This window comes from Typopeltis vanoorti, chromosome 8 (assembly GCF_054136105.1).
Source record: "Typopeltis vanoorti isolate ZY-2024b chromosome 8, IOZ_Tvanoo_1.0, whole genome shotgun sequence".
Lineage (NCBI taxonomy): Eukaryota > Metazoa > Arthropoda > Arachnida > Uropygi > Thelyphonidae > Typopeltis > Typopeltis vanoorti.
In genome coordinates, this window is record NC_143556.1 from 138632797 (window position 1) to 138657889 (window position 25093).

Consider the following 25093-nt stretch of genomic DNA (forward strand, 5'->3'; position numbering starts at 1 on the left):
CAAATAAAGAAATATAAATAAATAAACTATATATATATACATATAAAAATACAACATTTGTATGTAACCTTTATCTGTGACAGCTTCAAGGATGATTCCTATTCCTTTCCATCTTTTAGTTTTATCATTTAAAAATCTTTCCTATATCCATCTAGTAAATACCTCCAAAAAGCTTAGGTCTCAGTTGGTCACCCTTTCTTCTCACAAAGTAATGTTGTAGTGCATTTCTCTGATTTTCCCTTCTCTGTTATGTCTCAATTATTCACTGCAGATGTGCCTCCAATCTTTTCTTGTAGTTAACTTTAATAATCCTAAAATCACTTTTGTCATCTGTCTCTGAATCCTCTCAAAAGTGTGTTCAGTCCCTCCAAATCCTGGTGACTAGATCTCATACACATTAATCTAGAGGGTCTAATAAGAGCCTTTTACAGTGCCACCACTAGCACTTTATTTCTGATCATTGTCTTTATTAGCAAATGCAGCAATCATCTGAATTGTTTTTACCACCTTTATAGTGTGTCCCTTAAATTTCAAAATTTTATCCATCATTACCCCAAAGTTCTCCCCTTCCTCTCGATATACTCTAAATAGTTCCACAAATAGAATATGCAGTTCCCCATCTGTGAATCATATAGTTAAAACTTTACATTTAGGGATGTTAAATTCATATCCCCATTCATTTACCCATGTTTCCAACTTATTCAGGTTATTCTAATTATTCATATCCTGCTTATTCAGGTTATTCTAATTATTCATATCCTGCTTATTCAGGTTATTCTAATTATTCAAATCCTGCTTATTCAGCTTTACATCATGCACAGCTGAATATTTCCTGATGGTCCAGTGACAATGTCTTTGACCTAAAGGTTGAACAGTAATGGTCCCAGTACTGAGCTTCATTGAACTCCACCAGTAAACTTTTCTTCTCCATGATATTTCCCTTATACACAACTGTTCAAAAAGAAAAAGAGAAAAGCTGCTCAAAATGCTATAATTATATAGTGTAAATGGGACATTATATTGAGCAATGCATAATCTCTATTTGAGTTGGCAATCGCCGGTTACAGTTGAAGGTACAGGAAGATGTAAAATCAGGCGTGAGACAAGGATGCACATTATCTTCACTGGTATTTATCTATGTGGATTCCACTATGAAGGCATAGTCGCATCATGCCTGATATGAAAATTAGATAAGTTAATTTTAGCTCTTTACTTTATGAAGATATTATACTCTTAAACAAATCCAGTATAAAATCTGCAGATTCCATAGCTAAATTGAATAGCATCAGTAGCAATTTGATATGAAAATCAGCAATAAAAAGATACTGTGAAAATAGGCAGGAACAATGAAAAGAGCAGCAAGCTTAATTTTTAGTGAAGATGGTAGATTATAGAAATAGCAAAATAAGAAATGCTAGTATGATAGGGAGTCAACTGAATTTAGTTACAACACTAAAATAGCAGTATACAAGACAGTATTCAAACCAATATTAGCATAATGGTTGATGAAAACTGGAGATCACAGACATGAGCATTCTGAGAATATTAATAAACTGATGCCAGCATTTGTGAGTATTATGTTAAAAATGAAGATATTAGGAAGAAACTTGATAGTGTTAACATTCAGGAATCTGTGAGCATTGCCAATATCTGGTGGTTGGTCACTTGAACATAAAGGCTAACAAAAAAATTGTTTGATGCCAAGTGGTTAGAAAAAGACCAAGAACTACTAAAGTGGATTGATGCAATTAGAAGGCTGAAATATGAGATATAACAATATTGGGTCATGACAAATAACAGACTGTTTAGGAAATTGTTGATAGGAAGCTAGTAATAATGTAAGCTTTTCATGTGCTGTACACCTCTTGAGGATATATATATAAGAAATTTGATGATGGCCTTAGGAGTTTGACATTGCCATAAGTAACCGATCTTGAATCAAATCTCAGGTACCACTGATTTTTCTCCCTTTCAATTGATCATGCCATAGCAAGTCACCATATCCATTTTCGTAGTTTATTATAGTCTTCTGAATGATAATTACATACTTCTCTTTTGCTCGGTTAAGCCTGCACCTCCTCAGCTACTTTCCATATCAAAATCACATGTCCACTTTCTCCACTAGTAGCACCATGGTGATAACTCAGTATCTAAAATTACTTTACTTAATTAATGAATGGTCTCAAAGTCATTATCAAAAGTGCTGCCTCAAGTTCCACCAGGAGTTGTTACAACACTCTTCTGAAATCATCAGTAATATAATTCTTTAATCTTCTTTTATCCTTTATCTTCTCAAAAGATGTAAGCCATCATTCTTTTTTAGCAGTACATTATCCCTATGTCAAGTCTCACTGAAGCCAGTGATTTATGAGAGTTCTAAGAAATATTAGTAAACAGGCCACAAACTTAATTTGCTCCTAGTGCCTCCTTTCACTCCTATAATTTCTTTCCCTGTCATTGCAGGACCTTTGATTTTGTTGTTCTGACTGGGGCCATTCCTGCCTCCTTATCTTTCATTCCATCATCACTTATTTCATACTGATCCTGGTAGCTTATACTCACAGTACCATTGTCTGATTTTTGTTTCCCTGCCTGGACCAGTTATTGATGGTATTCTCTTCACAGTGGCAGTCTACCCAGCTTCACACTACTACTCGCATTTACGTGCTGACCATTATGAGCAAATTCTCTCTCCTACCTTCAGATTTATCCAATGATTATGAATGGCATGATATCCACATGCTTAAAGCTCTTCCTACACATCTGAGCTATCATGCTATTCGTAATTTTTACCCTTCTCTATTTTCAACTGTGATACCTTGGCAACTTACTGTTTTCCTTCTCACCCTTTTGCTTAACAGTTTCTAACAACACTCAAATCCCTCACTACCTCTTTCACACTTCCTTGCAAATAATTTGTTCCTGCCAGTGCAGTCAGTTCTTCTTTTGTGCTTTCTCTCCTCTCTACAACCTCACTCATTTTTGCCATCATCCCTCCTCTCAAACACACTTTTGGCTCTTGCTTTGTTTTCACCTCTTTCACCATAGTCTGCATATGACACTGTACTACTTTCCAACCTTTCACTGGCATCATCCAACTTTGACTCATCCTCCCTTCATCTTCTCTAAATACCCTGTCTCAATCTGCATATGCCTTAATTCATTCTTCAACCTAATCATTGTAAGCATTGTTTGAACTTATTATAGTTAGAGAAAAATGCTACTAAATGCTCAGTTTTTGATAGATTACTGAAAGTGACATTTTTGGATGATTGCACTGCCCTGATGCATTGTTAATGCAGAGGTATCTCATAACTTTGATTTATTTCTTGGCAAAAGCCAGTTACCAGTTGACTGATTGTTGGCATGGTTGTCCAGGCATAGTATGTGCTTGTTTTCTATCTAACAGGTTGTGGGTTTGAATCCCTGCATGATACTTATGTTATTATTACATGACACTTCTGGAAGTGCAAGGACTCACAGTGGGTGGACATACACTACTCCACAGCACACAACTCACCATTTCTCTTACTTAATCCTCCAACTAATGTGCAGTGCCATCTACTACTCACAACCAGTAGTATTTTTTGTCTGTAAATTGTGTGTGTTCTGATGGCTGATTTGTGTGTATGCCAGATGAAATTCAAGTTTCCAGCAGAAAAACCTGCTACCTCTGTATCTTTTGGCTAGCTGACCTTCAGTTGAAAAAGTCCATATAAAGATTATTCTTGTGACAACAAGAATTATGCTCAAGTCTTTTCCAATCAAATTGCACAGTGTCTCATTGTTTTTTCAATGAATAGAAGTAGCAGGGTACAGCATTTTTTGATGGGAAAGGAAAATTCGGTGGTGGAGTACTGCTTATGATAAGTGATGACTTATGTCTCTCAGAGTAGAGGAATTGGAAGGCAATGGCACTAATTGTTTAGAAAGCATATGGTGTGAGGTAAAGGTGGGTAAGACAAGATATTTAGTGAGGTGTTTCTACAAGCCAGGGAGTATAGAGGGTGAGGAGCAGGAGATGTTTAGGAAGTGAGCTTGGCAAGTGCAAGAAGGATGATTGTTGTGGGAGATTTTAACTATAGCAGTATAAATTGGGAAGAGGAAACTGCATGTAGTAATAAGGGAATGGAATTTCTAGAATTCTTGAAGGACAAATGTCTTAGGCAACATGTAGTAGAAGGAACACGAGGTTTAAGAGTTTTGGATTTGGTCATAGCATCAGAAGAGCTGATTATAATGATTATATGAGATGGCATCTCTCCCCCCCCCCGGCTCATTCAAAGGCGTGGTCAGAAGTCACTCAACAACAGTTGAATTCTGCTTGGCGAAAGCTGTGTCTATTCTGCATTCAGGGAGACAGAGATGATGTCCCTGAAATTGTGACAACTGCTAGAGATCTGGAATTGGAGGTGAATGAAGATGACATTGAAGAGCTCATAATGGAACATGAAAATGATCTGACGACAGAAGAACTCTTGAATGAAGAACACCAAGAAACTCAGCGAGATGTGTTTTCTTCTGAAAAAGAGGAAGATGAAAGAGGACCAATGCCGACATCTGCTATTAAAGATCTTTTGAAGAAGTGGGAGGATGTCAGAACAACGGTCTTAGAATGGCACCCAAACCAGGTTGAGGTCAATAGGCTTGAGGATCTCTACAACGACAATGCTATTAATCACTTCTGAAAAATCCTGAAGAAGAGAGAAAAGCAATTGATATTGGACAGATTCTTTAACGCCCCACAAACGGGAAAAAAAACATGACTGATGAAAATGCAAGACTGTATGTATGTATTATTATTATTATAAATAAACGTAGTAAGAAATTATATAATTTTTTATTTATTTTTTTTGGGTCTCCAGAATGAATTAATCAAATTCCCATAAAAATCTATGGTAAATCGATGATCGGTTAGGGAACTTCATCTTTGAACGGATTATGTTCGTTAACCGATCATCCTCAGTATTCTATTCCTAACCAATTTTTCCAACACTTTGACCACAACTGCAGATATATAGACTGGGTCTATAATTGGAAACTCCTGAACTAGAACCATGGTTGTCAAGAGGTATTATTTTGTCTTCTTTCCACTCCTTACTTCTTAGAAACCTTCCTCACTATAAGACTTTTGTTAATTAACCAAGTCAAGGGCATGGCTAACTCTTTTGCATATTATTTAAAAATATGCAGTGATACATCATCTATACCTACAGTTTTATTAACATCTAACCCAAGCAACGACAATGCAGATCTGATTCTTCGACCTTTAATTCTCCTAATTATTGCCTCCCTTCTACATATCGCACATCATTATTCACACCACTGTTATATATTCTGATGAAGTGTTCATTAAATAATTCCACTATGTCATTTGTTATTCTACTCTTCTGCCATAACTATCCACCAGTGTCAACCTGCCATAATTATTTTTCCACTTGCCACATAACAAAAAAATTCCCTTGGATTAGCTTTGACCTGACTGGCAAATCTCCTCGCATATTCTACTTTTTCTTTTTTATCCATGCTTGTCACTTTTCTGGTCTGCAGTTTATATTTGTCATGCATATGTTCACTACAAACTGTCTTGTACCTACTCCATAACTTCTTTTGTAACACTACTTCCTTGATTTCACTGTTCATCCATCTCACTCCTACTCTGTTGATATGCTTAACTCTTGGTATGCAGTTATGCACTGCTTGTGTTAGATACTGCCTTATTTCCCATGCACTGTCAACAACTTTTCCACACAATTCATCAATCCAGTTTATTGATGCTAGTTGACTACAGAGCTTCTCATAATCACCTGCCTAATAGCTCCACATGTACACCATCTTGGTGACAACTTTAAATGTTTGATTACCTTCCAAACCAGAATCTCTTAATCCCTCTCATCAACAACCACATCATGTGAGGATATCACCAAATCCAACACCAGCAAACATCGTGTTGGTTTCATCATATGCTGGTTTGGATAGTTATCCCACAGAAACTCAACAAATTCACTCTCCTTGTTACCATACATTATTTCTTCTTTGCAATTCATATTCTTATAATTAAAATCTTCCATTAGAATCATCTTCCTTTTACTTGCCTGAGTAATTTGTCTAAACATTTCATCAGTGCTCTCCACATTCCCTGGCCTATCATAACATCCAATTAGATCTTCTTCTTCTTCTGCAGCTTTTCCCACTTAACTAGGGTCGCTGTTTGTGATGAGTCTCCTCCACAACTTCCTGTCTTGGGCTGTAGCCACATCCAAGTTCTTCATCCTCAAGTCCTCCTCCACCATCTCCCTCCATCTCTTCTTTGGCCGTCTGCGCTTCCTCTTCCCCTGCACATCCATCTGCATGACCTTTCTTCCCACATACTCTTCCTCTCTCCTCATCACATGACCAAACTATCTCAACCTTGTTCCCTGTATCTTTGCTCCTAAGTTCGTAACTTTCACCGTTCCCCTTACATAGTCATTTCTCAGATGATCCTTTCTGGTCACACTGCACATCCACTTAAGCATTCTCATCTCTGCTACCTCCATCCTGCTGATGTTATTTTTCCTCTGGGCCACAGTTTCCAAAGCATACATCATAGCTGGTCTTACTACTGTCCTGTAAATTTTGCCTTTTAGATTGATCGGCACCCTCTTATCACATAGCACTCCATCTCTCTCCAGTTCCTCCAGCCTGCTTGTATCCTGCATCCCACTTCCTTCTCAGCCTCACCATCCTCTTTCATTGTTGAACCTAAGTATCTAAAGTCACTGACCTTCCAAATGACATTTCCTTCCAGCTCCAGATCTGTCTCCTGGCTGCCATCCACTTTGCAACACATATACTTGGTCTTACTTCTGCTCAGTCTCATACCGCTCTCTTTCAGTACTTTCCTCCAACTTTCCAGTTTGGCTGCCACTTCTTCTCTTGATTCTGTACACAGCACGATGTCATCTGCATACAACATAGTCCAAGGCGCGTCTTCTCTCACTTCCTTCGTCACCACCCCCATCACAATATTAAACAGGAACGGACTTATTGCAGACCCTTGATGCAAGCCAACTGTCACTAGAAAACTTTCTGTCACTCCCAGGCAGGTTTGAACACTTGTCTTCACATTTCTGTACATCTCCTGCACCAACCTGACATATTTCTCTGGTACCTTCTTCTCCCTCAGACACCTCCAGACTTCTTGCCTTGGCACTCTATCATACGCTTTCTCCAGATCAATAAATACCAGATGTAGCTCCCGTTGCTTCTCTTAAAACTTTTCCATCATCTGTCGTACCCCAAAGATAGCATCTGTGGCCGATCAACCAGGCATGAAGCCAAATTGTTCCTTTGCAATCTCCACCTCCTTCCTTAGTCTTCCATCAAGAACCCTTTTTAGGATTTTCATTGTGTGGGACATCAACTTTAACAATATATCTAATTTCCAATTACATATATTGTTATATTGATTTCAATTGCACACCAGATGTTTTGCAAAATCTTCACATATGCCACTGTTTTCCACTTCCACTCTTGAAGGACACAATTCCTCTGCTGTGATTAATAGTACTCCCCCCCCCCACTCTTATAAAAGCAAAACAAACAAACAAAAGAAAAATGCTTATTTATTATATGGAAAAATAACATAATGACTAAACTGGTAATAACTGAAAATAATATTATTTACTAAAATAAAGAGCCAAAAGGCTTCAGTTCGGCAAATCAAAATTATATAAATCAAGTGGATATTAGATCCAGCATTATTTCAAAGCGAATATAGAAAGTATGAAAGTTTCGTAAAAAAAGAGTTGACCATGGAGCTTATGGGAATACACTCTCCGACATTTCAAGTTCCTTAGTACTGAACGAGAGTTTTTGCTCTCTTAAGGTTTCTGCCTGGCCTCTGAGGAGAACCAACCAGTTCGAAACAGCTGTCAGGCCAGTGAAACCTTATCAGAATGAACCAGTAGAAGGCGAATTTATAGATGCTTGGACAAGTGCTCGTGTCTTCTTAGTGGTTTGTGCTAGGGCAACTCGTGAATGCTGACAAGTATTTCTTACTTGTCGGCATTCGTGTACTTTGCTTACGTGTATTTCCGTAAGCTCTCTGATCAACTCTTTTTACGAAACTTTCATATTCGGCTTTTGAAATAATGCTGGATCTAATATCCACTAATTTATATAATAATAATATTTTTTATTATTATCAACAGACCTCATGGAGTCAAGAGATTCATGTGGGAGTTCCCACTCTCACGTGCACAGCTCATCATACCTCAACTTAAATGCATTCACTGTCCCTGCACTCACCACACTCAGGCAGTGCATTCCCATCATCCACCACTCTATGGAAAAAAATCTACTCCTCACCCCCTTGCTCACACTCACCATGTACAACTTCCAGGGATGGCCTCTCGTTCTCCCTTTGTGTCCAGATATTCTATGAAAAATCTCATCCATGCTAATCTGGTGATTGCCCTTTATCTGCTTATACATCTCGATCATGTCTTCCCTCTCCCCACTAAGCTCTGTAATTTGCATTCTCTCAATCTGTCATTATATTCCAGAGACTAGAAACCAACTTAGTTAATTATCTCCGGATCCTCTCCAACATTTCATCTTCCTTTTGAAAACCTGACAATGAAATGTGTGCACAGTAATCCATATGCCGTCTGATCAAAATCTTTTACATTGGAATCAAAACATCCTTACTTCAACATGTCAGTGTTCTCGGCATCATTCCAATATTCTGCTATGTCATTCAATTTTAGCAAAATGTCCATGAAATTTCAAGTCTCTATCTACCACAACCCTCAAATCCTTCATCTCCTCCACCTCTTTCAAAATATTCCCACAAATCCTATACTCTGCATTCCATTTTTACTTCCCAAATTTTAAAATCTTACACTTTGCAACATTAAACCAACATCCTCACAAACTTGTCCATTCAGGCAGTATGAACATTGAGGTTGATGAATGGGAGGTGTTCAGCATATTAAAAAATATGAGTGTGAACACAGCAGTGGGACTGGATGGCATATCAGTCTGTGTACTTTCTGAATGTGCCAGAGAATTCGCATTGCCTGTGTTGAAGTTGTTCGATCTAAGTCTCAGGTCTGGCAGGTTTCCAAGAGAGTGAAAAGATAATAAGATAGTATCATTGCATAAAGGTGGCTCCAAGACAGGTAGCAAACTACATACCAATTAATACAGTATTGTAAAAGTTGGTGAAAGGTAAAATACATTAGTGGGTGGGTAGGGATGCTGTACTCTATAGTGGGCAGCATGGCTTTGTAAAGGGTAGGTCCTGTCTTAGTAACTTATTCTTTTTTTTTTAATTTTTATTTTTGGGTCTCCTATGATAAGTCTCTGGACTCCATGGAGATGCTGTAAAATAATAATAATACTAGGGGGCTCTGGCACCTATGGTGCCTAATCCCCCATGTTCCAGACTGGTAGGCCGGTTCTCCTTGAATTCTGATGACTCGAATTTAGAAGACTCGACACTCAGGGGCTACCCTCAGTGTTGAGTCTTCAAAAGGGGGGGGGGTTCTGGTGCCTACAGCGCCCAATCCCCCAAGTTCCAGACTGGTTGACCAGTTCTCTTTGAATTCTGATGACTTGAATTTTGAAAACTCGAAAAGGGGGTCCCCCTTTCCCCGGCACCTTCAGCGCCCCGAGTTCCGGACTGGTAGGCCGGTTCTCCTTGAATTCTGATGACTCGAATTTTGAGAACTCGAAAGGCCCCCCCTCCCCCCCTCCCCCCCGAGTTCCGGACTGGTAGGCCTGTTCTCCTTGAATTCTGATGACTTGAATTTTGAAAACTAGAAAGGTTCCCCCCTTCCTCTCCCGAGTTCTGGACTGGTAGGTCGGTTCTCCTTGAATTCTAATGACTCGAATTTTGAAGACTCGACACTCAGGGTAGCCCCTAGTGATTTTCCTCTTCTGGGATATCACTCCCCCACACACAACCTGTTCATACCTCTCAGACAGCCAATCTCCAATCCAATACTAATCTACTACCCAACCCCCATCTATTTCAATTTAACTACTAGTTTGTCATGTGATAATCTATCAAAAGCCTTTGCAAAATCTAAATATGCTGCTGTATACGCACCCCCCTTGTCCAATGTACTCGTCACCTTGTTATGATAAGTAAGCAGATTGCTAAAACATGATATTCATTTAGCAAACCCGTGCTGTCCATTAAAGAGAATTCTACTTCATCCAGTTCTGAATTCTTGTTTACACTAGCTTCTCCAACACCTTGATCACAACTCCAGACAGCAGATTGGGCTGTAATTCAAAGCCTTAGTGTTATCAACTCCTTTATGAAGCAGAACAGTTTTGCCATCCTTCCATTCCTTTAGGGCGTGGGATAATCTCAGTTGTTGTTATGTTCCATCAAGTCGTTTTCGACTCCTGGTGATTCTATGAACATACATTCTTTATTCAGATCTGTCCCTGGCCATATCTTTCAGAATTTCCAAGTGCATTCCAGTTGCATCTTTAACTCCATCCACCCACCCATCCAATTCTTGGTCCTCCTCTTCTCCTGCTTCCATCAACTTTAACAAGCGTCATCATCTTCTCCAGGCTGTCGTTTGCTTGCATAATATGTCCAAAGTATGACAATTTTTGCTTGATGATCATAGCTTCGAGGGAGCAATCTGGCTTTGTTCTCTCTGTCACTGATTTATTGGTTTGCTTTGCATTCCATGGTATTCTTAGTAAGCATCTCCAAACCCATGATTCAAATGCATCTATCTTCCTTCTTTCACTCTTTCTCAGGGTCCAACTTTCACATCCATACAGTACCACAGGGAATACCATTGCTTTCACGATTCTGTTTTTTGTTGCGAGGCTAATGTCTTTATCTTTAAAGATCTTGCTTAAATTTGTCATTGCTTTCTTTCGAGTAATAATCTTCTTTTAACTTCTTCAGTACAATAACCATCTTTATCAATTCGGGATCCTAAGAGCACAAAATTGTTAACTGCTTCCATTTTCTCCCCATCTACTTCAAAATCATTAAGTTCACTGTTGCCATAACTTTTGTCTTTTTGAAGTTAAGTGTAAGACATATTTAGCACTTTTTTCTTTAACCCTTTCAGGACCATGGGACATATGTGTCCCCACATGAAATTTTAATTTATTTGCAACCCTTTACATCCATTGGGGCACATGGGCCCATGAAATTGTATAAAACCTACAATTTTTTCCTACTTAATGATGATGTTTTATGTTAAATAGATACGTAATAAAGTCATTTTAATACCTAAAAACTTTGTATTACTTCATAAATCCTTCTGGTCCTGAAAGGGTTAACTTTCATTATAAGTTCCTCCAGATCCTCTTTGCATTCTGCGAGCAAGGCAGTTATCATCTGCATACCTCAAATTATTAATATTTCTTCCACCAATTTTAATTCCAACTGAAGACTCCTCCAGCCCTGCCATTCTTAAAATGCATTTGCTGTACAAGTTAAACAGGTACGGAGATAAAATACAACCTTGTCGCACCCCTTTACCTATTGTGAAATACTCAGTTTCTCCAAGATCTGAACAGATCTTGGAGAAACTTTAGATCAGTAGCTTCTTGTTCATAATAAAGATCCCTCAGAAGGATAATGGAATGCTCTGGTGTTCTCATTGTTCTTAACACATTCCACAGTTTCACATGAGCTACAGAGTCAAAAGCCTTGCTATAGTCAAGGAAACAAAGGTAGACATTCTTTTGATATTCCTGTGCTCTTTCTATTATCCATCTCACATTGGCGATTTGATCTCTTGTTCCTCTGCCTTTTCAAAATCCTGCCTGTTCATCTGGCATTTCTCTCTTCATGAATGGTTCCAGTCTTTTCTGAATGATCTTAAACAAGACTTTACTTGCATGAAAAATCAGTGCTACAGTTCTATAGTTCTGTAATTTTTGTACTCTCTCTTGCATTGCCTTTCTTCAGTAAAGGTATATAAACTGATTTTTTTCCATTCTCTAGGCCATGTAGTTGTGATCCAAATTCGCTGACATAGAGCTGTTAAAATTTTAACTGCCTCTTCTCCCAGGGCTTTGAGCAGCTCAATAAGTATTCCATCTCCTCCTGGTGCTTTCTTACTGGATAGCTATTGCACTGCTCACCTCACTTCACTCTCCAGTGGTACTGGCTCCTGTGTATAATTCTGCTCTTCAAATTTCTCAGTAATTTTGCAGTCCTTTCTGTAAAGGGCTTCTGTATACTCTTTCCATCTTTCTTTGATGTCTGCAGCTTCTGTAAGATATCCTTTGTGTTTATTTTTCAATATTGTCACCTTGGCACTAAACTTCCCTGTTAGTTCTCTGATCTTTTTGAAAAGATCTCTTGTTTTTCCTTTCTTGTTTTGGTCTTCTATTTGTTGGCATTCTTGGTTAAAGTATTTTCCCTTGTCTCTTCTTGGCTTGTTGTTGAAACTCTGCATTCAAATGCCGTACTTCCTGCAAATTTTCTGTAGCCTTCATTTTCCTCCTTTCCTGAGCAGTTTTGATGATATCTTCTGACAGCCATTTAAACTCGGATAATCTCAGATGCATGTTAAAAACGTACATTAAAGCTGCTGTTAACTCCCTGGAACATTCCCCTCAAGACACAAGGTAATATACCTTCAAGTTCCATGGCCTTGTTGACATCAAGTGTACTCAATTCCTCATATACTTTCTGCTCATTCACCATCGGTGGTTCCTCCCCTTTTCCCACTGCCCTCAAGTTCTGCCTATGTTACAATCACAAGGATGGAATACTTTAATGAAATGTTCATTTAGTACCTTTACTATATTCTCCTTGGTGTTTATCACTCTCCCATTATTACTGACCAACGTCATCCTCCCATAATCATTCTTTCTACTGGCCACACACACACACACACACATATATATATATATAAAAATCCCTTGAATCTCCTCTGTAATAACTCCTCTGGCTTCAGTATGGAAGTCTTTAATGTGAGGAGTATGCTTGTCCAAACAAACATAGCTGTTGCTTATTTGTCTCAGTTTGACTTCATTGTAGATGTAAATCTGGATCAATGTTTAGTTTACTTCTGAATTTATTTTTTATATATGTCATTGAAAATTTTGACTTGCACAAGCATCTCATACTGAATTGTAACCAAAATTTGCTATCTTATCAGTGACGAGCAGATATTCGTTTTGCCTTGCTATCTAAAAGTCTTTTTGTTGGACATTCATAGACATCATGTAAATGACATTAAAAATACATGAATAATTTTGGCTTTGATTTCCTGTCGCATTATCTTATTTTTGTACATTTGCATGTTATATTTTCTATCAGTTGACCACATTCCACTGAGCAGCGGCTCGTGTACCACCTGTGATACGCATAACTTACCACACTTGGGGAACATCTAGAATAAAATGCAAGGGATATGGTGTCTTCAGAGAAGACAAAAGGAACAGGATGGGTGGCGATGGGGGATTTTACTAATGATAGCAGAGGAACCGAAGCCAATATCAGTAGAAATATATCAGGGGGACAGGGATTCAGAAGGCAATCCATTTGTGGCTATCTGGTGTTAGATACGGGGCAATAGAACTAAATATGTAACACTGGTTGCCGCTGTAATGCTGCTCTTCCATTAACCACTCTTTGATATCTATCCATCAGCCACTCTCTAATCCAAATTACCAGACTCATATCCATCCCTCTTTACTCCAGTTTATGCGAGTTCTATGTGGAATCGTCCCTTACAGAGAATCATATTCTTATTCATCCAGTCTTGAAAATTCTGTCTTTCACCAATTTCTCCAATACTTTAACCACCACCACTGCTGAGATGCTGATTAGCCTATAATTTGTTACTTTTGTTTTGGAGCTTCCTTTATGCAGTGGGGCTATTTTCCCCTCTTTCCACTCCATTGGTACCTTCCTAGTTCTGTGGATTAAATTAACAGATTATCAGAGGAGCTGATAATTCCATCACACATTCTTGTAATACACTGCCCAATATGCCATCTTATCCCATGATTGTGTGTACTGTGTACTGATGGTAGGCACAGACTTTAGTTGGAGCCCCATGAAGCATTGAACCCAACTTGTCTTGTAAACACAATTCAAGGTTCTGGAGGTAGCGTTCATGGTGTAGAAATTTTCTGTTGGTACAGAATGGGTCCCCTGATATTGTTGGTAGGTCAAATGTCCTCCAAGAAATATCTGAATTGTTGTTGATCAAGTCCATCCTGCAATGTTAATTTTTTATCCAGTAGGTGACTATTGTTTCATGGATGATAGTGCTACTGTCCATTGCACCAGAATTGTTCATTACTGGTTCACAAGCATGACAGCAACTTCCACCATCTTCTCTGGCCACCACAAAGCCCATATTTGAACCTCATTGAGAATGTAAGACAAGGAAAAACAGATCCATGAGCAAAGTCATCTTCCATCAAATCTGTGCAGTTAAAAGACTGTCTTGTGAACTCTTGTATGTTGGAGACGTAGATGCAATCCAACACATATTAAATAAGTTTCTAATTTAGTGGCTGGTATATGTACAAATTACCAGACAGGATCAGATCTCTCTCTCTCTCCTTTAGAGTGACATTTACACCAGCTTTTTCTGGCATAAAGACATCACATCAGTAGCTGACTCAGCTTCTAAAAAAAAACTGTTCTTTTCAACTGAAGATGGTGGTTTAATCCTCCTCCTCCCATCCCCAGCTACTTAACCTATACAAATTTCAAATCTACCCACTTGGACTGGTGTACCTAAAATTCTTGATGATGTCCAGAGGAGAGAGCATTTTGGCTCATAGATGACCCTTCACAGGCTCACTTCTGTCTCACAGATGCACTGTTTCAACTCCATCTCTTCTACAGAAGATACTTCCACGGTCATACTTCTATGGTCACTGCTCCAATTAACTGAAAAATATCCCAAGCATTCCCTGCATTCCATTTTCCATGCATCTTAAATGTATGATCCAAGGGAATGGCAATAGCATGGCAATGCTACTGCCATTGTCTGGAACATAAGAGTTCCAGGCAATGGAACTAACAACAAAAATTCCATAACAACAGCACAGGTTCCAAGAGAGTGAAAAGAAGATAAAATTGTTCTATCGCATGAAGGTGGTGATAAGGCTGTGGCTACAAATTATAGTTCTATCTGTATATCCAGAGTTGTGGTGAAGATACTAGAGAGATTGGTGAAAACTAGGATACAGAAGTGGGTTGATAATAGCAGTATTTTCTATGGTTGTCAGCATGAGTTTGTTAAAGGGAGATCATATTTTACTAACTTATGTACTATAACAAGGTGACAAATGTCTTGGACAAGGGAGATGCAATATATTTCTTATATTGCATCTCCCTTGTCCAAGTGTCACCTTGTTATAGTTTTGTAAAAAAAAATCTATACTTAGATTTTGCAAAAGCTTTTGATAGACTGCCACATGACTAGCTGTTAAATAAATTGAAATGGATGAGAATGGATAACAGACTTCGGAGTTGGATCAGTGACTGGCTGTCAGATAGGTATCAGAAAGTTGTATATAGCAGTGCATTATCCTGTAAAAGTAAGGTCACTAGTGGTGTGCCACATGGATCAGTTTTGAGAACCACTGTTGTTCAATTTGCATGTTAATGATATTGGAATGGGTTTAACTGGTGATATGCAGCTGTTTGCAGATGATGCAAAATTGGTGAGAGCAGTGCAGAGTCAAGCAGATGTTATTATGGCCTTTACAAGAGGACTGGAATAGATTGCATGAATGGGCAGGTAATTTGAACTGTCAGTTCAATGTTGCAAATTGCAAGGATTTGAGATTTGGTAAGCAATGATGGGATGCAAAATATACACTTGTTGGAGAAACTTTAAAGGTAGTATGGGAGTTTAATAATAAATTTAGTTTAATCCTTTATCCAAGTGTGAGCAAACAGAGTTTGTGCCTGAAAGTATCTTCAGGACTGATGTAAGGTGGTACAACACAGGGCAACTTGTTGCAAAGGTGGAGCAAGCTTACATCACTCCTATCTCAGTATCTCCCATAATGCAAAACACATCTCCTTGCAGATATGTATAATGTTATGCATTAAGGGAAGGGCTACTACCCAGACTAGTTTCGACCTTTATTGTGGTCTCTTCAGTGGGAGCCTGGCCCAGATATGGAGACACCAGGCAGAAGCAATAGCAAGGTCATCTCTACCTATTACTCTCTACTTAGTCATCTCTACCATCTCTTTGCATTATGGGAGATACTGAGATAGGAGTGATGTAAGCTTGCTCCACCTTTGCAACGAGTTGCCCTGTGTTGTACCACCTTACCCCAGTCCTGAAGATACTTTCAGGCACAAACTTTGTTTGCTCACACTTGGATAAAGGATTAAACTAAATTTATTATATTCTAACCAAGTGAAAAATAAACTTTCAAGTGGTATAGGAGATGAGAGATCCGGGCATGGTGGTGGACAAGGACCTGAAATTCAGTGGCCACATGTTGTGAAAATGATGTGGTGGATCCTGATGTACAGAAATAAAGAGGTTTTGATGCCATTGTATACCGCATGTGGATCATTGTGCACAGATTTGGTCACTGTCAAAACATGAGGATATGTTTGAAAGGGTCGAGAGAAGATTCATAAAAGTGGTCAGTGGTCTTTGGAATGTGGAGTATGAGGACAGATTGAGAGAATGTAAATTGCAAAGCCTTCTTGTTCTACCCCTCTCCCATTCTTAGGATAAGAACAAGTAGAACAAGAGGCCATCCCATGAAACTGTATAAGGAGCATGTGAGTATAGGAGTGAGGAGAAGGTTCTTTACATACAGAGTGGCTGATGAGTGGAATGTATTGCCCGAACGTGTTGTGAATTTAGACACACTGAATCAGTTTAAGACACGAATGGATGAGCTTTGTGTGTACCTCCCATGATGAGTCTCTGACTCCCTGGAGGTCAGACTGCTAATACTACTAATAATAATATCTTTCCTCTGCTTTCCATTCGGAATTCCAAACTTCAGGATCTGAAGCAGATATTCAGCACTTCCTGTCAAAACATGAGCAGTAGCTGCCCAATCCCTCTTCAGTACATCTGTTATCACATTGAGCCTCCTCTTCCTCATTTATTCCATCTACCTCTGTCTTCTGGAAAAACCCCTTATGATGTGTTTTTTAACAACTCCAACCTCTAGCTCTTCAAGAAAAATGCCAATATATTTCTTCTTTATCCTTATCTTTAACCCAACACACATATAAGACTGATGCACAATAAGTTCTTGTGAGATAAATATAAATAAAATAAAATAAGGAAACACACACCCACCCACCCACCCCTGAAAGGAAGTATTCTGCACTGTGGGATATTCAGGCAGTTGATGTGAAGTAACCAGCCTCCATTTACAAGCACCTAGTCATGTAGATACTTCATGTGCAAGGGTTGTTTACTTTTGTTTGGGTAAAGGATTAAAGCAAGAAAATCATTTTTTGTCTAGTTTAATTTACGTAACTAAGCAGAAAAATGTTTTACAACTACCTCCTATCCAAATACATATAATCTTTTTACTTATATATGGAAAATACGACCTCTGCATTACATGACAATATACACATCTGAAAGGAAGTGTGCCATGCATTGTTGGATATTAAGGCAGTTGATGTGTAGTCAACCGCTTCTATATACTAATTTTTGCCTAGTTGTGAAGATGCTTCACTTACAAACTATGTTTGCTTAGCCTTGGGTAAAGGATCAAAACATGAATATAATTTAATGTATAGTATAATTTACTATGAAGTAAAGAATTATTATAAATTATATTATTTTTTTTTGTCTTTAATAATATATAATAATATTTTTATTAAATAAAATATTTAATTTTATATTATGAAATCTCCCCCCCCCCCAAAAAAAAGCCATTAAAATATAACATATGCTTTTCTTTATGATGTTTATGATTCACTGAGCTTGGGGGTGTTGGTGCATTGAAGGAAGAGTGGGAGTCACCAATTTTTTTATGTAATTTTTGAAAACTCTTTATAATAAGTGATGAAATACAAAAAAAAGAAAGAGAGAAATTGACAGTATATTGCCATTAGATTGGAAAAGGCTTAAGTTCGATTCATGTCGTGACAGGAGGAATCTTTATATGGACTTTTTCAATTTGAAGGTGAGTTAGCCGATCTCATACGGAGGTAGCAGGGTTTTTTTCTCCCGGAAACACGGGTTTTTCATCCCTCATACAAACAAATCTGCCCTTCAGAACACACGCAATTTACAGACAAAAAAATACTAGCTGTGGTGGTGTTGGGCAGTTAATGTAGTTGATTGGTAGTAGAGGATCGGTGTAGTGGTGGAGACGGAGAGTTGTACAGCGGGTATCCTCCTGCGATGGGTTTTCGGACTCCTTGGAGGTGTCACGAATAATAATAAAAAAAATAATAAATATTTCGGAACCCTTGGGAAAATTCTGCATATGCACGTTGTGCTTTTGTTTAAATCTAACTTTGTCAAATGTTTTAGGGAACAGATCGTTGTTCCTAAAAAACCTTGAATGATATTAATGAAATGATTTCATTTGTATTTCTTATAATCACTATATAATACTGATGGAGGACGTAATTTGAAAATCTTCCACGTTATTGAAACTGCAGTACTTCTTTTAGCATTTAGTTTTATTTTCATATCTTCAATAGTTTCTGTGACCTTTTAAATGTAACACTTCACATGAAGTAGAATTCACAAATGGTGAATTAATATGAAAACAATCCTTAGGATTAAATTAATATATAGGTAATGATTCTGAATGGTTTATATTATATGTAGTAAGCATATGTTACTTGTTATATTTCTAGATGGCATCACAATCTTATCCTAGTAGGACCAATGCTGAAAACAGAAACCTATGGCTTGATTTGCCTTGGAAATTGATTGTGAAAGCACAGTTTGGTGATGAAATTCGTTGGATGCCAATTCATAATGAGCTTATAACATATGATGAGCTGGTTCTCATGATGCAGAATGTTTTCTCTGGAAAGTGGCCAAATAACAGTGATGTAGTAATTAAATATAGAGATGAAGGTAGGTAGGTGATTATATCTAAGGATTTGTGATGCTTTTTTACATTCTTAGGAAAAGGAAATACTTTCTACATAATTCAGAATTTCATATTTTTTAAAAATTAATTTCGATCTCATAAAATAACTTAAAAAAGAATAAATATGTTTGTCAGTGTTTAAAATAAGAGCACCACATACCAAAATTATTGTTAACATCATCATCCTGTTTCCATAGGACTACAAGACTCATCATAGAAGGCCTTCATTAACTATCATAGCTTCCATCAAACCATGTTTTTAATTCATTTGCACTCTATAAATGCTGTCACTTTCCCCATCTGCTGGGATGAATTCCATCGCCTGTTATTCTCTATGTCCCTTTCTTACATTTCTCTTTTATCCAGCCTTCCTTAAATAGGCCTTTATTTTTTTCTTTGCTTCTCATTTCATTCTATGAATATCCCTCCCCCCATATTCATGTGACAGAAATCTGTCGCAGAATTATGTTTCTGATATATCATACCTTTCTATCTTATCCTTCAGCTTCTAGAGAGAGTGTTTCCTGAATCTGCCCTCACTCAACATTCCAGAGTCATAATATTATCTTAGTCATCTCGGTTTCTTTCCAGAGTCTCTTCATTATTAAAACCAGGTAACCAAATTTGTAATAGTATTACAACTTGGATCACTAGTAATAAATACTAGTAGTACCAGATTAACTTGGATTACTAATATTACTAGTAGTCTGAGTTAGTCCCGTTGGAGATTAACAAAAATAACAAAGAAGGAAAAAACATCTACAGGGTGTTCGGGATAAATTTGACATATTTATAATTAATTATATTTTTCCGTAAGTTACATGTATTAACACACACTTCTCTTCATTTAAAAGTTTGGACCCTTCTTCATTCATATACAAGATGTCAGAAAGGATGGATAGCTGGAACCCACCTGAATCATGGAAGAGAATAACTTGTATCATGATGATTCGTGCCCGCCATCAAAATAAGGATATTACGACTGCTGCCCAATGCTCCCTGAATACAGTAAAAACAATCAGGCATGAACTAGAGACTTGCAATGGTGACTACGAGGATGTAGCAAGAAGAAAGATCCCTAGCAGACGATCTGATTGCGTTCGTACAGCAGAATTCCTCGCAAATCTGCAGGAACAGGTGTTGAAGAACCCTGGCATTGGAATTCGGGCTTTGTTCGTGGAGTTGCTAACTGTAGTCAAGCCCTGGATAACAAGGGTAGCCAATGGTAGGCCGTATGTATGGCAGCAGGATTCGGCCCCTTGCCACACCTCTGGGAAAAGTCAAAAATGGTTGTCTGAAAATTTCTACGACTTCACCAGTCCAAATGTTTGGCCTCCAAACTCCCCAGACCTTAACCCCATGGATTATTTTGTATGCGGCGCAGTTGAAAAAGACACCAATCGCACTTCCAGTAATACAAAAGCCCAGTTAATGGATAAAATTAAAACAGTTTTTGCGGCCCTTCCCAGGGAGACTGTAGCATCAGCTTGTTCGAGGTTCCGAAGCAGAATTGAAGCTGTGATCGATGCTAATGGTGGTTATTTTGAGTAAATCTTGTTGATAGTATTGTAATTAACTCTGCCTGTAATGTTTTTTTGTCAATTCATTAAATTTAATAGATACAAAGAAGATTTTCTTTTTCCTTACGAAACTGTCAAATTTATCCCGAACACCCTGTATATTGTTATTATTTTTTCCCTGACCTTCATGGAAATGTAAGACTCATTGTGTGAAGGATTAATGCTAGACAATACAAAGTCTGTCATACCTCTCCTTAAACTCATCCACTGTTTTGCATGCTTACCACTCTCTCAGGCAGTACATTTCATGCTGCTACTACTCTCCATGCAAAATACTTACTTCTTATCCTCTTACTCATTATTTATTTATTTATTTATTTATTTTTTTTTGCAGATTCCAGGGATGGCCCCTTTGCTCTTGTTCCTTTCCCTCATTCTATCATATGAAAAATCTTCCATTGTTAACATGATAATAACCCTTCAACAGCCTAAATGCCTTGATCATATACTCTCACCCCCACCCCAGCCCTCCTTCCCTCTTTCTTTTATTGACCATACTTAGTTGTTTGCATGACCTTAGTCTATCCTCGTAACTAACATTGTACATTTCTGATTTAATTATTTTTTTTTTTTAAATATTTCTCATTGATGTCCCTATTTATTTTAATGGTCATTATCCATGAAGGGTTCAGAAATCCTATAGTATATTGGTTATTATGGGTGAACTTAGAGTTATAATCTAGAGATTAAATCTGGAACATTTTCATGCCATTTCAGGACTTCATTAAACATGGTAATTATTATTATTGTATAGTCAAAAATTCATCATGAGAGATTCCACTGTTACACACACAACTCATCCTGCTTACTTATCTTCTTCATGCCAAAATACTGAGATCCATTTACTCTAGTTACCTCTGTCTTGTGCAACAAATTATCCAGTTCTCCTAACCAGCCATCCTTCTTTCTTTTTTTTTTTTAGTTACTTGTAGGGTTTGCCCTTTTCCTTATTCCTTCCAGGATCTGTGTCAAACTATCCTTAGAATCTCTTCTTCCTGTCCATTCTCAGTATGTCCAATCCATTTTCATCTGTGTCTTTTTATTTCACTACTGATACTTTTTTTATTCAATTCGTTTATATATAATTCATCATTTGTTAATATTTTGTCTTAAAAATTAAATAGTTTCCAAACACTTATTTTATTTTATAAATTTCACATCTCTGATCCCTATAATAATATGATTATATATATGTTTAACCTACCCATGAATGGTTATAAACCTATCATGCATTAGTATTGTGGACTAAGGATTTTTTTTATCAATTTTGTATTTTTTAAATTTGTTTTTTTACATTGTAGATCTTTATTTTGATTTCATTATCATATATGGATGTTTTTCATATGTTATTTAGTTTTCTGAAAGCAGTATTTGATTTTATCAGTCTTTGTGTTATAACTTTGTCAGTTCCACCTTCAGTAACAACATTAGTTCCCAGATATGAAAACTTCATAACTTTTTTTTCCCCCTATAGCATGCTGGTAAATTTTAATTTCTTTCTGGTATTTCCTGTTCAGTTTTTTTCATATTTATTTTAACTCCAACTTTTTTCAACTGATTTATTAAGTAATGCTTCCAGCTTTCTTGTATATCGTGGTTTTGATAATATCAAATATTGCCTGCATTATCTAAATCTTCCAGCTGTGATATAGGTTTGATTCCATTTTATTCTTCTCCTTATACTTGTAACTTTTCTCATAATCTGATCAATAACTATGTTAAAAAGTAGTCCAAACATTAAGCAACCCTGTCACACACCAGTCCTTATCTTAAACCATTCTACTGCCGTGCAATAACACAACTTTTCTTTTTTTATGCATTTATTTTTTATTATTCTCACGTATTTATCTGAAATTCTATAGCTCATTATATTGTGTTTTAAATGCATCCACCATCTCTGCACACAAATCATGCTCTCAGGCAGTGCATTCCAATTTCCCCACTCTCCATGCAGGAAAATTCCTTCCACCTTCTAGCTTTCATAATATTCCAAGATCGCCTCTTGCTCTTCCCTATCTATGAAAATCCTCATCCATAGTAATCTAGTATGAGGGATATCCAGAAAGTAAGTTCTGATGGGTTGTCAGAGAAACAAAAATATACTTACCAAAAAACTTTATTGGAAATTAAAGTAGACATCTTTCACTACTTTTCTACATAATTTCCACCATTGTTCAATTGTTCAGGCACTTATCATACGGGGCACCAAGAGTTGTATACCTTCGTCGTAGAAGGTTGCCACCTGTGACGCAAACCACGTATTGACTGCTTCTTTTTGACCTTATTGTCATCTTGAAATCTCCTGCCACCAAGGAAAGATTTCAGATGTTTGAACAGGTGAAGATCTCTTGGCACGAGGTCAAGACTATATGGGGGATGATGGAATTGTTCCCAGCCGAAGATGGTGAGAAGTTGTGTTATGCTGGCCATGTGTGTGCGGGCGTTATCATGAAGCCAATGAATTTCAGCTGCTTTAACATTCCTTGCATTCAAGAAATGGATAACTGACATAATTTCACATGCGGACGATTCGATTTTCTTAGACATTATAAACGCATGCCAAGAAGGGTATGCACTCTCGAGAATGTCTGAAAATGGCACCAATGCCTTGCTAAGGAATCAACAAACTCAGCATGCATGCATGCGCACCATTGTGATCGCAGCGCTGCAGTGAAAATATTTTAAATTGGAACTTACTTTCTGGATTTTCCCTCGTAATAACCCCTTACCAGCTTATATATGTCATTCATGTTTCTTTCTCATTTATCTCCTAACCACTAGACTCAGTAAGTTTCTTTTCACCTCTTTATACCCAACATTTCAGAGACCAGAAGTTATTTTAGTTGGTTCTCTGTGCACACTTTTCCAATATTACTTCATCCTTTAGAATGCTTCCTGATCAAAGCCTTACATAGTGTACCCATAACATCCTTATTTCTACATCTCAGTGGTGTCCCCTGCATCATTACCATCCACTGTGATGTCCTTGAAATTTTAGCAATGTGTTCCCAAAATTTTTGGTCATAATCACCATCATCCCTCATCTACTCTTCTTCCTCTAAGATATCCCTGCCATTGCATACTCTGCATTCCATCCTTACTTCCCAAATTTTAAAACCTTACACTTTGCAACATTGAACTTGCCCATTGACCCAGCCTATTCAAGTCCTCTTGCAGAGCGACAACATTTGTGCTATACTTCATAGTTCTTTCCAACTTTGTATCATCTACAACAGCTTCATATCACCATTCAAACCTTTCCCAATATCATTAACATACAAGTTAAACAGCAATGTCCCAAAACAGACTCTTGGGGTACACCATGAGTCACTTTCCTCTTCTGGGATATTCCTTTCCCACACACAACTTGCTGATACCTATCAGACAACCAGTCTCCAGTCCAGATCACTGTTCTACTATCCCACTTCATCCAATTTATTGCCAGATACATAGATTGACCTATAATTTGAAGCCTTTGTCTTATGAAGGGGAAACAGTTTTACCCTCTTTCCACTCCTTGGAAACTTGGACTATTGTAAGACTCGTGCTAAACAAATATGTCCAAGTTGTTGCTAACTCCTTAGAACAATCTCTCAAAACATAGCAACATATCATCAAGTCCTGCAGCCTTATTAACATCATGTTTACTTAATTCCTCAAGTATATCCTGCTCACTTACCATCAGTTCCTTCTCTATCCCACTATATTCAAGTTCTGCATAATATCACATTCATGATAATGACATACCTTTATGAATTACTCATTTAATATCTTAGCTATATCCTCTCTAGTGATTGGCATTCTGTAGTTTTCACCAACCAGTATTATCCTTCTATAATCATTCTTTCATCTGCTGGCCACATATTGAAAGAAAACCCTGAAAATGTTTTTTTGGCCTCATTACCTAGCTGCTACTCATGCTGCAATTTTGTTATCTTTAACAAGTGAGCCGCCATCCTTGCCTGTTCTTTACTTATGCAGCTGATTATTACCATTCATCTTGTGCTGCTTCCTGATGCCTTCTTCTTCCAGATTGCATGCCTCACTTCTTCATCCATTTCCCATATACCTTATTTAACCTCCTGACCCATGGAATAATACATTCAGACATTACCTCCGCTAGATAGTTGTTGAGTAGGGGGCCCAGGCAGAATTGATCTGTTTTTCATCCCGTTTCTCATTCTGTGATATAACTGCCAGCCATCTGAATTTGTCATAAACACCAGATTTATAGTTTCACATATATCCCTTTCTTGCAGAAGTTTCATGTGGTTGGCTCAGACCAAAACCATTTAAATAGTCTGTCTCTCTCTCTTTCGTATAGTTCTTTCTGTCCCTCAAATTCATCTTTCACATTCACAGAATGCATTCCTTTCTCCTTTCACAGCTCTGTTACCATACCATTCATTATCTTTGCTCACTGCCTCAACTCATCACTCTCATACCTGGGC

General features: G+C 37.6%; 1 protein-coding gene across 1 annotated transcript in view; it reads left to right on the plus strand.

Moving 5' to 3' along the window:
* Positions 1–109: 109 nt before the first annotated feature.
* Positions 110–25093, plus strand: part of LOC150104382 (protein TFG-like) — a 41616-nt gene continuing 16632 nt past the window's right edge. Inside the window, exons 1-2 of the mRNA XM_090396467.1 lie at positions 110–4789; positions 18821–19046. Of these exons, the coding sequence (XP_090252593.1) occupies positions 4763–4789; positions 18821–19046 (253 nt within the window). The 5' untranslated portion in view covers positions 110–4762. The remainder of the gene's footprint in view (positions 4790–18820; positions 19047–25093) is intronic.